This window comes from Oryx dammah, unplaced genomic scaffold (assembly GCF_014754425.2).
Source record: "Oryx dammah isolate SB20612 unplaced genomic scaffold, SCBI_Odam_1.1 HiC_scaffold_28, whole genome shotgun sequence".
In the NCBI taxonomy this organism is placed as follows: domain Eukaryota; kingdom Metazoa; phylum Chordata; class Mammalia; order Artiodactyla; family Bovidae; genus Oryx; species Oryx dammah.
The window spans coordinates 20,336,566-20,352,271 of NW_024070212.1; the positions used below are offsets into that span (position 1 = coordinate 20,336,566).

Below are 15,706 nucleotides of genomic sequence, written 5' to 3' on the forward strand. Positions count from 1 at the left end.
TCACCTGCTTCACTTCTTTATACCCATCTGGTGTTAAGGTTTGTCTCAGGTTGTTACCTCTGGTCTAAATAGGGCTTCTCTAGTATTTCCTCTGAAGGACCCCTAAGATTACGGAGACTGAATTTCCCCCCCAGGGTTCCAGAACCATCCAAAGTAACCTGTCCCAAGCCAGGTATGTCTTTGAAGTACCTGTTTTATGTTTAAAAACTACAAGTTTTGATTTATATGGCATAATATATTTGTGTCATTTTAGTATAAGAATAGTGTATCTTCCCCCACCAAATCTGAAAAGTAAAATTGACATTCTGGAAGATGTGCCATGTGTAGTCTGCGGCTCCAAATATATTCACCATATCACCCATCGGTAAACTAACTGCAGTAGCACGATGCTAAAGACATGAGGCAAAAAGAGACATGGAAATAAAGACGTGGCTAGAGAGTCAGAAAAGGAAAGGAATCTGAAAGACAATGAGTTGGAGGGACAAGTTGCTTTCTGGCTCTTAGCCACCCCTCCTGACCTAGCCCAGCCCAGCTCCTGAGAAGTTTGTAGACATCCCTGATAGCTCTGGACAGGTGTAGAGTGGTGGCTCAAGGTGAAAACCTAGTGTCAAAACAGAGGCCAAGCATGGGAGTGGTGAGGGGCCAAGACCAGCCAAGTGTGGTCAGACAGGAAACATTGTCCAGGGGCCAAGGAAGAGGCTTGCAGACAGGAAGTGGAGGGCTGAGAAAAGGACTGGTCTGCATTTGTCCTTTCTCTCAATGAGCCCATCTTTGTTTCACATCCTCTTACCACCCCTGCCCAAGAAAAAATGAGGCAAAGAGTTAGCTTGACCTCCTTAGAGGTAGGAATTTCTTCTCCGGAATGGCTGTTTCTCTGGCCACAGGAGAATATAAGGAGGATGAACACTGGGACTCCTTTCCCCGTCCACATGGGATGTCATCTATTCTCTCCAAGATAGGAAATACCCTAGATATATGTCCCTGACTCAGCTTAGTTTGTTTCCTCCACTCCTTTGGTGGCAAAGACAGGTCTAACCTCCCTCCTATTCTAGCACTATTAATGCTGTTGTGGTTGTGGTTTAGTCGTTAAGTCGTGTCCAGCTCTTTGCGAACCCATGGACTGTAGCCCGCTAGGCTCCCCTGTCCATGGGATTTTCCATGTAAGAACACTGGAGTGGCTTGCCATTTCCTTCTCCAGGGGATCTTCTAGACCCAGGGATTGAACCCACGTCTCCTGTATTAGCAGTCAGATTCTGTACTTCTAAGCCACCAAGGAAGTCCACTATTAATGCTACCCTGACTGTAATAGAGAATGTTAGAGACACAATTTGGATATTTCTCCTTGTCCATTTTATATTAAGGGAAATGGAATTACAGGGTGGAGAAGATTCAAGGAGAGGCAGGGGTCCAAGTTTTGGGAACTCCTAGTCCACAACTGAGAATCCCAGGAGGAGAAGTTTGAGAATGGAGAACAGTCCCAGAGTCAGAGGTCACTGGGGCACATCACCCCCTGCATTGGTCAGGACTGGATTGAGGAATCCCTGGATTCCTTTCCCAAAAGTCTTGGTGCCCAGGCTGCTCACACGTAGCCTCTCAGGTCCTACAGTTAGGGTTGGATCACTCTCTTTCCACTGACTCCCATTAGAGTTGCAGAGGGAACCTCCTTTCCCTCCAGAATACAAAATGGCAAATTAAGTCCTGTTGGGGATAAGGCAAAGCCCTTTTTAAGGTGAGTCTAAGAAACTAGAACTTCTTATTTCCAGCTTTCTAGTCCCAAATGATCTTGGGGAAAAAGTAAATCTCAGTAGGGGAAAGGTCAGTGAAGAAGAGGTCACCACTGTTCTGGCTGGATTAGCTAAGCGAGCTATTTCTGTTTAGCTCATTTCTCCTCTTTATCCTCTGGCCAGACATGCTACTTGAGGGGGATAGAGGAGACCTGCCCCATAGGCCCCTTCCTCATCAGTCAGAAATTCCCTAGGAGTATCCTTGAGTCCTGGCTTGCTGGTTGTGACCTTGAACTCTTCTTCCTTGCTAGTTAATGGAATTGCTGATCCTCTGGCTATTTGGGCTGAAGCAGTTTCCTGGAAAGAACTGCTAGATGCCTGAGGTATCTTTAGCATGTCTAGCTGAAAATGAGGTGGGGAAACCCAGCGGATGGAATGAGTTCAGCAAAAGTTGGACACATCTTCACCTTTGTTCTCAGGAACATTTATTTGGATTCTTGCAGAGGATCAATAACAACTTGAAAGATTCCTTGTGGATGTCTAAATTCTGCTTCATACATGAAGAATTTGAGACTCGTAGACTGAATATGTGGAGAAGGAAATGGCAACCGACTTCCCCAAGGGCACAAGCTATGAAATGGTGAAACTAGGACCACAAATCAGTGCTTTGCCCAGTTGAAATGGCAGCTTTCCCCCTTGGCTTAGTTCTTAAACTAGCCTACGCCTACAAGCCACCCTTCCTTCCTTTGAAAGTTCAACCGCAATAAAAATGAATTGAGCGGACTTCCCTGGCGGGCCAGTGGTTAACACTTCTCCTTCCAAGGTGGGGGTGGTTGCTGGGCTTGATCCCTGGTCGGGGAGCTAAGAGCTCAGATGCCAGGTGGCCAAAAAATAAAACAGAAGCTATATTGTAACATTCAATAAAGACTTTTAAAAAATGGTCCATATTAAAAAAAATCTTTAAAAAGTGAATTGAGGAAAATTTGTGTCCTTTCCTCACCAAATCATGGGTATTCTGGGCATCCAATATTTGAGCCTCTAATTTTCTTCAGTTTCCACTCCCTATCTTCTAAACTGCATGTTGCATCTCCCATTCAGCACTCCTTCAAATCACTTGAGTCCCTGAGCCTAAACCTGCAGACCCCAATCTCAAGCTTCTGGCCCAAGATGGGAGGGGAACAATAGGCTATGGCACATAGGGTAAGGAAGGATACTATTCTTGCCCAAGAATCTGCCCTGCCTGGGACCAGTGCGGCCTAGATCATGCGCATGGGAACAACCTGTTCAACACAAGCAAACACGTAATATAGGGCCGAGCAAGAACAGTGTGAGGCCTCTCTAAGTGTTTGTAAGCTGTGTCTTGACTTCAGCCCTTTCAGATGGTCCTCCAGAGGACTAGCAGCCCCCCATGCCATGTACTGAGCCTTAGGCTTCAGCTTCAGCCTGCCCAACATGGTCTATGGAAAGTAGGGGAAGGGTCAATGGAAACAGTCTAGCTCATTCCTGGAACCGTTCCGGAATCTGGGAAAGCTGCTGGGTCCCTTGTCTCTGGCTTTGTTCAGCAAGGTCACCTGCCAGGAAGGACAGGAGGCCAGATAGGAAAGAGTCCAAGAATGGACTGATCTCTCTTGACACTTGGTCTTTGAGGCAGTACAGCAGATTCCCCAGAGGCCACTGTAATCTTTATCCTTTCCCCTATTTCATGGGAAAAGGATGTACGTGTATAGAGGCAGACGGAGGTGTGTGTTCAGTCTCTCATCTAGAATTCTTCTTTGTTCCCACTCTTTTTAAAGTACACATGCTGGTATTAGGTGGGATTTAGGAGGCCAGCTGTGCCCCCTACATAGACATAGATCTAGTTAACCAGATAAGGTCTGGTGTGTGTGTATATGCAAGTGAGTTAGGCAAAAGGAGATTTTTTTCAGGGTCTTTTATTTTTGTTTCTTGCTGATTTCTTCCTAGCCACAATCATTGTGTATGTCTACAGAAAACCCCTGAGATGGGTCCCTCAGCCCCTCCCTCCAACACAGTCACACAATACCTCAGAGAACTAGAAAAGGAAACACACCAATCATCACAAATTGCTCAATAACTCTGGAATGTTCTGTCTCTATTTCAGTTTCCTTCTCTGTTCTCGTGGCTGCTTCTTCCTATCACACTTACTACCTAACACTTACTACCACACCCAAACCTGGCTTTTAAGGTGCTTTCCCTCCATGGAGTCACAGCCCCTGTTCCTTCTTTACAATGGGGTCAAAAATATCTAAGAGTAGATTGCCAGTCTCTATCACTTGATGCCGCAGGGAATTCAATCTGCCTGCCTAAATATGGCTGGGGACTTTCTTGAAGTTTCTCCCGCCTCCCATCTTTATGGCTTTCAAATGTTTAGTAAGGTCGCTATGACAGCACCCACAGCTCTGTGCCTGTCTCCTTATCCAGTCCCTATTCTGGACACGCAGCTCGCCCGTGACTGTTGCATGTCAAGTGGCTGGAACCAATCAGTACGTCTAAGGCTTCCTCAGAAGCCAATCAGAGCCTAGGGAAGTGACTTCACCCAACGGGAGGACTGTGTGGGCGAGAAAGCACCTCCTAGAGCTGAGTGTCCCTAAGTCACTCCCTTCCTCCGCACCCTCCTTACTTCCTGTAAAGCAGTACTGCCTACCCCATCCCCCTCCACACCAAGTGAGTGAGAAAAAGGCTAACTAAATTCCACAGAAGAGAAACTGCAACTCAGCCACACAGCAGCCTCTGCAAGTGGAGAATAAGATATTCAGTAAGCTCCGTCTTCACAACACACCCTTCAAAGTGGGGTTCCCAGGGTCTGGAAGAGAGTGAGTGAGTGTGCTAAAGAACAATCAGCACCTCCTCCCTCCCCACACCTGGTTTTCTTGACTCCACAAAAATAGCTGTAATCATTCCTTGTAAACAAGGACAAGATCAAGGTCAAGTGTGGGAACGTGAGAGCCTGTGTCCCATGAACACATGTGAACAGAGACAATCACGTCCCCATTGCCTGAGGACCCGAAGCTCAGAAACCAGCTGGTCTTCAGGGCACGGGCTGTTTACAGCTCACTCCATGCTGCCCTGCAGATGAATTCCTTGGCAGAGCTATGTTGGGAGTAGGTGTCCCACCATGGGGGTAGGTGGGAAGGGGCAAAGAACAGGAAGGCTGTAACGCCCAGTGTGTTACACTGGACTCTCAACAGGTAAGGAGAGAAGAAAGGTTTACTAGGCATCCCCTTCATTCCTCCAGCCCTCTGCCAACTAGGCCTCACCCTGGACAGAGAGACAGATAGAAACGTTTTATTGAAATTGTAAAACTGCCCTTATTCCTCTTAACTGCTCACACCCAGAAAGAACTATAAAAAATAGTTAGGGGCATGTGTACAGCTACCTCAGCTCTAACAACTCCAGTCCTCGTTTTGACCCTCCTTTTTTCCTTTCATACAACTGAGACACTGGTCCTTTGCCCTTTTTCCCAAGATATCAGAGGAGATACCACACCACAGGAGAGAGGGAGGGTAAGGGCAGAAAAGAGAGCTATCTACTGTCACTCTCCATTTCCGTCTCCAGGGACCAAACAGGTTAGCTGGATTCTAAGCAAAGGATTTGCTTGTCCACAAAACCAAATAATAGGGGCCAGTTAGTCTCTGTGTCCTAAATCAAGAAAGATATGAAGGTCCAGGGTATTGTTTAGTCTGTCTTCAGTATATAGCCTCATCCATATTGTCATCACTGTCACCCCCAAAGTCCTCCCCATTGTCAAAATATGACATGATGTAATCAGTTTCCTGAAATAGAAAAAAAGGAAGGGAGGAAGAAACGTTAGGTCAGGCATGCTTTCAGTGTACTCCTTTTTCCCTAGGTACCAGTCTCCTCCCCTCCCAATCACAGCACTCCAAGCTTGGGAAGTCCCTGCAAGCTGTAGTTCACTTTTAAGAAGAGCCTAAAGCTGAAACTCCAGTACTTTGGCCACCTCATGCGAAGAGTTGACTCATTGGAAAAGACTGATGCTGGGAGGGATTGGGGGCAGGAGGAGAAGGGGACGACAGAGGACGAGACGGCTGGATGGCATCACAGGACTCGATGGACGTGAGTCTGAGTGAACTCCGGGAGTTGATGATGGACAGGGAGGCCTGGCGTGCTGCGATTCATGGGGTCGCAAAGAGTCGGACACAACTGAGCGACTGAACTGAACTGAACTGAAAGGACAGATAAAGCGGGGGGTACTATCCTTTGTGGGCAGTATCTCCTTTGGCCCTCCAACCCTCTGAAGAGAATATCCCTGGTGGACAGAGTTGAGATCCCTAGAGCTTATGAGTGGAAAAGACAGTGGTCTGAGAATGAAAGGTGGCTCCCTTTACCTCTTCATGTTCTTCTTCATCATACTCCTCTTCTTCTTCCTCTTCCTTCTCTTCTTCTTCTTCTTTCTCCTCATCTTCCTCTGAAGTCACTTCTTCCTCCTTCTTCTCCAGAGTCTTATGTGAGGATGAAAAGAAGATAAACCAGACTCAGCTCACACAACAGGGAGAACTGAGGCACCCACGGGCCAAAGCAGAGGGATGAATCTGGGGCCCAGATGGCCTCTATTCATACTTCATCCTTACCTCTAGCTTCTGTATTGTTTCCTCCTTATCTTCTGTGGTCTTAGGGGGTCTCTTGGGGAGTATAATGGTGGTCCCTGGTGAGAGGATCACAAGGTGAACCATGAGAGAGCAAGCTTCCTTCTTGGCTTTCTGGCACCTCTTGCATAGACCATGTCACTTTGCTGCCCTCCCGTGGCCACCAGGGCACCCAGCAGCCATACTGGGTAGATAGGGTAGGTAGGCATCGGGAGAGCAGGCAAGACCACCCGCAGCCTTGGTCCTCCAGTTGATGAAGGAAATCTCTACTTTCCCTTTTTCCAGATACACTCACGTTCCTTCTGTAGCTTCCGCACTCGGATCTTTAGCTCCCGGGGCAGACGTCGCCAATCTAGAAACAGCGGGAATGTAAAAATCAGCCAGACTCTGCCTGGGGTCTCCTATGAATGGTGACTCTTTTAAAGGAGAGATAAGGATCAGGGTAAGGGCGAGGAAGGAAAGGGTTGGGTCAAAGTTGCTTGGAACAGAACTGTGGTTTGGATACCTCCAGAGGAGTAGGGGACATTTACCAGGTTTTTAGATAGAGTCTGTGAGTACGCTGGAGCACATCTAAGTCTTCTGAATAGGGTGGGGGTTGGGGACAGAGGAGGGTGGATAGGGTGGTGGCTCAAGCATTTGAAAGAAAAGAAGTCAATGAAAGGGCCCATCACCTACCAGGGTTCCAATCGATGGCATTGTCAATCGGCCCTGACATCTGATATTTGTCTGAGTAACGCTCCACATCTGAGGGATCAGAGGTCAAGGGTCAAAGTTTTATCCTATCAGAACGCTCAGGTTCTTCCTGAGGGTCTAGCCCTCTCAAAACTCAGAAATTGTCGTCTTCCTCACCCCAAACCCAGAGCCCAGGGAGGGCAGCTTCAGTGAGGACCTTCAATACTCTTTTAACCTGTCTTTTCACCACCCCAAATTGCAATGTTTTTGCTATCTCTCTTAACCCCAAGGCATGGCTATATTGACTAGGAGTGTGTTACAGTGGAAAGCATACTAGAGCAAGAAAATAGGGTTTCTGTCTTCCCTCTACTCCTTGTTCACGGGACTAACTCGAGCAAGTCTTTTAACTGTCTGAACTTCAGCTTCTAGAGCTTTAGGAGGAAAGTACCAGTTGTCAATACGCTGAAATACTATACTTCCACACCAACTGGTAAATACCCACTATCCCAGGCCTCCCAAGTATGCCCCCTTCTCCAGTTCCTCCTGGCTCCATGACCTCTCCATGAGCCACAAACCAAAGGGCTAATATTTTAATTTGCAGGGCTTCTCACAGACCCCGTCTCAACTCCTTCTGACTGGTTAGTGCCTGTAATACCCAGATTGTTAAAATTTTTTAATACACCTCCCCATTTATATCTGTAAAATGGGAACCTTAATACTTAAGCTCTTACTGTCCAAGATTATTGTGAAACTCAAAACAAACCATGGATACCATAATGCATTTCAAATGCAGGGGTAATTACTATGATCTCCCCAGCTAGGCAGTGAGCTTTCTGTGTCTCTTCTGACCTCTCTGGGGCCCCAGTGGTGCTAAGTACAGGGCACTACTCATGAAAGTCACTCACAACATTCAACTGACCTCTCTTGGGGACAGCAGGCCGGATGAAGTAGGGGAGCTGCCTCATGGCCCCTCGAAGCTCCTGCTTCAGGGCCAGGACATATTCCCCTTCCTCTCCTGAGGGCAGAGGCACTGGGCGGAACTCCAAGGGCTAAGAAGGGAGAGGCAATGGTCAGTTCAGAGAAAAAAATGCTGGAGTATAAATCTAGGAGGGCCTCTCCTCTCCCCACACTTCTATCCAATGCTCCCACTGAGCAGGGGACCAAAGGCAAATGCTGGGAGCAACACAGCATTTTGAAAGCTGGGGAGCAGAGAGTATAAAAAGTAAGGGCAGACACTTCCTAGTCTGGAAAACATCCCATGTAAGTTGCAAGTACAGAGACAGGGAGGGGCCAGATCAGGATGATTTTGATGACCCAGGAGGAATCCAGGATCACATACAGTCAGTCAAGGGCATAAGGGAGTCTTGGGAAAGGGGGGCAGACACTCACAGGGAAGAGCGGAGAAGGCTGCAGGGTGGGTGGAGGCAAAGCATCCCCTTTCCCAATGCCCACAGCCTCCACGTTGAAGGTCAACTGGCCCCGGCCAGAACCCCGGCCCCCACCCCGGCTGGCCATGATGGAGGGGGCCTGGGGATTCAGACATCCAATGGGAAAAACCTGATAAAGACAAAAACAAAGAGAAAAAGTACAGTAGAATGGACAGGAAACCAGGGAGGTACAAGACATTCAAATCATTTCTCCCAGAGACCTGAAAAGCCAGTTTAATTCAATGAATTTTGAGAAGGCATGGTGCCAGGCAAAGTATTTCTGAAAATATAAATAAGGATGAGACATGTTCCCAACAGGACAGATAACTGCAACATGGTGTAACTGGTGTAACTGAAGCACAAGGAGGAAAATGACTAGACACTTGGATAAAATTTCCCTATGTTCCCAAGTTAACTGGATGTTTATCATCAGCTGCATATCTACATATGATTTTTGAATTCTTTCTCTCCCTCACTTTCCAAACCTAACTAGGCCCCAATTCAATCTAATGCAATGCATTTCAGCAAAACATTTATTAAGCATCTACCATGAAAAAGGTAGTGTGCCGGACACTGTAAGGGAACAGAAATGAGTCATCAGTCTCACTGTCAATTGGTTGGGGGTGGGGGGTGCTGTGTGAGAAGAAATATTACACTCAAACAGATCTTTTTAAACACCACTTGGAAACACAGAATCTTAGAACTGGAAAGACACGTGGAGTCTTCTAGCTCAATAATCCTCCCAGTACAGTACTACCTTCTGTAAACTGTCAGTCATTCAGCTTCTGGTGGCATTTTCCTAAAGAGATGGTGTCCATTTTCCCCCAAGGCAGCCCCTTCCATGTGATCAACTGTGATGAACTGAAAGTTCTTCCTGCTACTGTAACTGAACTCTGTCTCTTACCATCATTTTTGAAAAACCAGGCAAGATAGGATGGGGAATAAAGAAAGTCATCAAATGAAAAAGAAATTTGAAAGAAATTATATGCCGTAGCAGGGAAGATACCTAGCACCCAGATCTTGGCTTCTCATACCACTCTCCAGCAAAAGGAACCAGAGCTTCTTGGAGAAATGCAGCTTCTCCAATGGGGCAGGAAATACACAAGATGAGACTGAAGTATCTTGTAGTGCCACAAAGTAAGAAAGTGCTCAAAAAACAACACACATATTGATGGGGCTCTGTCAAAGGTATATAAGAGGCAAATGAAAGAGCTCCCAATGGCCAAAGCCTGAATAAGTTGAACCATAAAATAAAGTAGCATTGGAATGTAATATCAAAGTATAAGATAAATATAAAGAGACTATACTGATATAAATAAACATTTGAACAAATTAATACATGGGAGAGAAAAAAAATCTCATGTGCAGAATTCTAAATAAATTATGTAGAAAGAAAGTGTTAGTTGTTTAGTTGTGCCCGACTCTAAAATCCCGTGAACTGTAGCCCACCAGGCTCCTCTGTCCGTGGAATTCTCCAGGCAAGAATACTGGAGTAGGTTGCCATTCCCTTCTCCAGGGGATCTTCCCAACCCAGTGATCAAACCTAGGTCTCCTGCACTGCAGGGAGATGCTTTACCATCTGAACCACCAGGGATTACACCCTAAAAGGGGAAAGTGTAATTCCTCACTGCTTAAGTATGGCCTGTGCATAGGGAATTTTGTCCAAAACAAGTTTGGAAAGGTGGGGGGGTGGTAACTTTATGGTATAGAAATTGGACAAGCATTACTTCAGTCAGGTGACCAAAGTCAACGTGAACAACTTTAAATCATATCATTAGTATGTACCCTTGTGTGCTCAGTCATGTCCAACTCTTTGGGGCCCCTTGGACTGTAGTTCACCAGGCTCCTCTGGCCATGGAATTTTCCAGGCAAGAATACTGGAGTGGGTTGCCATTCCTTCTCTAGGGGATCTTCCCGACCCAGAGATCGAACCTGTGTCCCTAGCGTCTCCTGCATTGGCAGGCAGATCCTTTACTACTAGCGGATGTGATATCTTCCTCCCCCAAACTGATACCCCAGTCTGTAAACAGGAGGAAAGAAGCAGACAAATTCCAATGGAGAAGCATCTTATAATATATGTGACCAGTACTCTTCAAAACTGTCAGGGTCATCAAAAACAAGAAAAGTTCACACTTCCATTGTAAAGGAGAGCTGTCCTAGTGGTAGCATTCTTAAAAAAAAAATTCCTTTTGTTTTCTAATTACAGAAGTAAAAGTAAGTAAAGTCGCTCAGTCATGTCTGACCCTTTGTGACCCCATGGACTGTAGCCTACCAGGCTTCTCCGCCCATGGGATTTTCCAGGCAAGAATACTGGAATGGGTTGCCATTTCCTTCTCCAGGAGGTCTTTCCAACCCAGGGATTGAACCCAGGTCTCCCACACTGTAGGCAGACAAAAATGGCACCCCACTCCAGTACTCTTGCCTGGAAAGTCCCATGGACGGAGGAGCCTGGTAGGCTGCAGTCCATGGGGTCACTAAGAGTCGGACACGACTGAACGACTTCACTTTCACTTTTCACTTTCATGCTTTGGAGAAGGAAATGGCAACCCACTCTAGTGTTCTTGCCTGGAGAATCCCAGGGATGGGGGAGCGTGGCAGGAGGCCGTCTATGGGGTCTCACAGAGTCGGACACGACTGAAGCGACTTAGCAGCAGCAGCAGCAAACTTGAAAAGATACAAATGAGGTATAAAGAAAAATATCTACTAACCATGATGTAGTAATAATCATTACGAACATTTGCATATGCATCCTTTCAATTCCACTTCTGTATTATACATACAGTTTGTGCATTGTAAGTGTCTATATATAGAGACATAATAAGGCCATGATAACTAATTGTAATGTGGTATCCTGGACAGGATCCTGGAACAGAAAAAGAGCATTAGGTAAAACTAAGGAATGCCAAATCAAGTATAGACTTTACATAATTACAATGTATCAATATTTATTCATTAATTATAACAAATATACCATATTAATATATTATGTTAATAATAGGGGAAACTGGTGCCAGGGTGTATGGAAACTTTTTGTACTACCTGCTCAGTTTTTCTGTAAATCTCAAAGTGTTTTAAGAAATAAAATCTATTAATAAAGAAAGAAACATGAGTATCATTTCAAAATTCACAGTTCTCTGACCTTCCTTGTTTTTCATTACCCTGACAGTTTTATTAAAGATTACTGATCAAATATATTATAGGATGTTCCTCTATTGGAATTTTTCTGAGGTTTTTCTCTTGATTAGACTGGGGCTGTGGATTTGGAGGAGGATGATCAACAAGATAAAGTGACATTTTTATCACATCATATAAGCGTACATACTAATAACATGTTAGTTATGGAATAATAAGAGAGAATATAATACCTAATCATGACCTCTCAAATTAGTGGTTCATAATAAAATTGTTCCCACAGTCCAGAGAAGAGAGAAAGCTAAGAGGACTAGGATGGTGAGGGGAGGCTTTAGGAATCACAAGGTCCCAAGTTTGGATCAGACCTTAGAAATCATGTTTCCTTTCTTTCTTTCAACAAATATTTATTGAGCATCTACTGTAACATACTATAACTTGTAGCTCAGTTGGTAAAGAATTTGCCTACAATGCAGGAGACCCAGGTTTGATTCCTGGGTCAGGAAGATCCCCTGGAGAAGGTAATGGTAACCCACTACAGTATTCTTGCCTGGAGAATCCCATAGACAGAGGAGCCTGGCAGGCTACAGTCCATGGGGTCGCAAGAGTCAGACACGACTTAGCAACTAAACCACAGCCACTACCACTATAAGCCAGATATAATGCTAGACAATGGAGATCATGGTGAATCCTCTACTTTAGACATTCAGCTTTCCTTTGATAAACCATATCTAGTAAACTGTTATCCAGCTTCAATTTAAACTTTTTAGCAATTCTTTTTATCTCACTTTACAAGTCATTCCATTTTGGGATATTTGTTCTTTAATCAAAATCAAAAAAATAAAACAAGAAATATATGACTCAGCAAAATGCACTCCACAAAAGATTAGTCAGGGAAAAAAAGATTTTAAAATATATCCAAGGTAATCTATTTTGTCAGACTTACACACACCCATACATATAAGTAAAAAAGATGTTCTTTTTCAAAAAATTAATTTATTTTTTATTGAAGGATAATTGCTTTACAGAAAAGTTTTTCTTAAAGGGTATACAACAAGAATTAACATTGGTTAATTTAAGGTGATGGGTTTTGGAGATTTTTTGGTAATATATATTTTAAGCATTGTTTTTCCTCTGTACCAAAAAGGTATTACTTTTATAATAAGAGGAAAATATTCATTAGAAAATTAAAAATATAGTAACTGTATAGTAGATGAGATTAACAATATGTAGCAGGAAGGAGAGGGTAGGGAAATGTTTGCTTAAGAAATCTGGAAAGCTTCAAGTCTAACTGCCATCAAAAATGTGAGGAAAAGACAGCTGTTAACGAGGTATCACCTCATATTAGTCAGAATGGCCATCATCAAAAAGTCTACAAACAGTAAATGCTGGAGAGGTGCGGAGAAAAGGGAACCCTCCTACACTGTTGGTGGGAATGTAAACTGGTATAGACACTATGGGGAACAGCATGAAGATTCCTTTAAAAACTAAAATTAAAACTACTATATAACCCAGAAATCTCACTCCTAGGCGCATACTTGGAGAAAACCATAATTCAGAAAGATACATGCACCCCAATGCTCACTGCAGCACTTTTTGCGATAGCCATGATATGGAGGCAACCTAAATGTACATCACAGATAAACGGATAAAGACGGTGTGATACATACAATACAATACAATGGAATATTACTCAGGCATAAAAAGGAATGAAATTCTGCCATCTGCAGAGACTTGGACGGACATAGAGACTGCCATACAGAGTGAAGTAAGTCAGACAGAGAAAAATCAATATCATACATTAACACATATATGTGGAATCTAGAAAAATGGTGTAGATGATATAGAGACAGACATAGAAAACAAACATAGATACCAAGGGGTAAGAGGGTGGGTGGGACGAATTGGGAGACTGGGATCGACATATATACACTATTAATACTATGTATACAATAACTAATGAGAACCTACTGTACAGCACAGGGAACTTTATGGTGATCTAAATGGGAAGGAAATCTAAAAAAGAGAGGATATATGTATACATACAGTTGATTGACTTTGCTGTGCAGCAGAAACTAACACATTGTAAAGTCCAATAAGAAGTAATAAACAAATAAACAAAAAACAGCTGTTAGTTAATAGATTAAACTGTGATCTGATTTAAAGAACACATGAGGTGAGAGATCCTGTCTTATAGATGTGAGAGAGGGAGTAAGAATTTGCCATTGTGTTTTCAGGCCCTTTCAAGGGAAAACACTCTTAACTAGCCGGCTTAGGTATCCCTCCATCTGATAGATACAGTTCTATCAGTGGAGACAGGAGCTGTTTTGACTGCAAAGCAGTGAGGTGTTAAGAAAAGGCCATGAGCTTTGAGGTGAGACAAATCTAACTCCATTTCCACATACTGACCAAGTGACCCTCAAGAAATGTGGGGTAAAAAGAAGACAAATTTTTATTTAATTAAAGAATTAAACTGGTGGTTAGGAAACTGTAAACCATCCATCTGTACCCTACTCAGCTCAGGAATCTACAAGGCTCTTCTATGTAAGATTGTGATGAAGTGATTGTGATTCTTGAAGATGTTCAAGGTTTCCTATAATCTGGTCCCAAACTACCCCTCCATAAACATCACGCATTCTCCTTCCCCCACAAACAACATCCCACATATGTTATACTTATTCCCAACTGTGCTATAACTGTTTTAATATGGTAGAAGTTACTAAAAAGCCTTTCTTAAATTTGATGTTATTGCTTTTCTGTATTTTTTTTTTTTTTGAACACTGCTTCTTAGTAACTTCTACTACATTACACAGTTCGGCACAGTTGGGAATGAGTATAATATATGTGAGATCCTGTTGTTTGTGGGGGAAGGGGAGTGCAAGAGTGAATAATAGGGGGTGTTGATGTTTCCTTATCTGTAAAATGGAAATAATAATAAAAACTATCTCAATTCATTCAATGAATATTTACTCAGTTCTTATTCAGTGTCAGGCACTGTTTCAAATGCTAGGGATGTAGCAGTGAACAAAATGGACAAAAGCTGCTGCACCCATAGAGTTTAAAAGGAGCTTGCATTGTAATGGAGCTCTCAGTATACAGATGTTTCAAGTCATGAGACTGGGAGAGATTCCTAAAGGAGTGGATGTGAAGAGAGAAAAGAAGAGATCCAGGGATTGAGGCCTGGAGCACTCTAACGTTTAGAATTTGCTATATTTGTAATAAATAAGATAAAGATTTAATACTCTTATTATATTAGAACTCATGGAAATGAAGAAAAATCATCCCAATAGAATAAATATGCAAAGAACATGAATAGGCAATTAACAAAAGAATGGTTAATCAAACTATTTTTTATCTATAAAATTGGCAAAGATTTAAAAATTAATCAGGCTTCTATGAGTTTTTTTGAAGTGGACACTCTCATACCTCACTGGAAGAATTATAAATACAATATTTTGGGTGAGCAATTTGACTCTTTGAATCTACAGCTTTTTAAAAGTTAATATCCTTAATCCAGTAATCCCACTTTTAAAACTTATCCAAAGAAATCATCAGGGAGGGGGTTCAGGATGGGGAACACATGTACACCCGTGGTGGATTCATATTGATGTTTGGCAAAACCAATTCAATATTGTAAAGTTTAAAAAAAATTTTTTTAATAAGTAAATAATAAAATTATATGTCAAAAAAAGAGAGAGAAATCATCAGATACATAGAGATATAAAAGCATGTTTATCAAAGAGCTATCCATAGTAGCACAAATTCTGAAATAACCTAAATAGTCCAACAAAAAATGAATGGTTGGGGCTTTCTCACTGGAGAAGGAAATGGCAACCTACTCCAGTATTCTTGCCTGAAGAATCCCGTGGACAGAGGAGCCTGGTGGGCTGCTGTCCATGGGATGGAACAGAGTCGAACACAGCTGAAGCAACTTAGCATGCATGCACTGGAGAAGGAAATGGCAACCCACTCCAGTATTCTTGCCTGGAGAATCCCAGGGACAGAGGAGCCTGGTAGGCTGCTGTCTATGGGGTTGCACAGGGTCAGACATGACTGAAGCGACTTAGCAGAAGCAACAACAACAACAGCAGCAGCAGCAGCAGCAGCAGCAGCAGCAGCAGCAGCAGCAGCA

The 15,706-nt window shown here is 43.5% G+C and overlaps 1 protein-coding gene across 3 annotated transcripts in view; it reads right to left on the reverse strand.

The window, feature by feature from the left end:
* Nucleotides 1-3,644: 3,644 nt before the first annotated feature.
* POLR3GL (RNA polymerase III subunit GL) overlaps nucleotides 3,645-15,706 on the reverse strand; it is a 14,920-nt gene continuing 2,858 nt past the window's right edge. For 2 of the 3 annotated variants that reach the window (XM_040230837.1, XM_040230836.1), the window contains 8 exons: nucleotides 11,154-11,308; nucleotides 8,408-8,575; nucleotides 7,938-8,067; nucleotides 7,022-7,090; nucleotides 6,642-6,698; nucleotides 6,332-6,405; nucleotides 6,089-6,202; nucleotides 3,645-5,515 (listed from right to left, as the gene is read on the reverse strand). In XM_040230837.1, coding sequence (XP_040086771.1) covers nucleotides 5,429-5,515; nucleotides 6,089-6,202; nucleotides 6,332-6,405; nucleotides 6,642-6,698; nucleotides 7,022-7,090; nucleotides 7,938-8,067; nucleotides 8,408-8,575; nucleotides 11,154-11,156 — 702 coding nt within the window. In that variant the 5' untranslated portion in view covers nucleotides 11,157-11,308 and the 3' untranslated portion in view covers nucleotides 3,645-5,428. The remainder of the gene's footprint in view (nucleotides 5,516-6,088; nucleotides 6,203-6,331; nucleotides 6,406-6,641; nucleotides 6,699-7,021; nucleotides 7,091-7,937; nucleotides 8,068-8,407; nucleotides 8,576-11,153; nucleotides 11,309-15,706) is intronic. The other variant, XM_040230838.1, reaches the window with a different exon arrangement.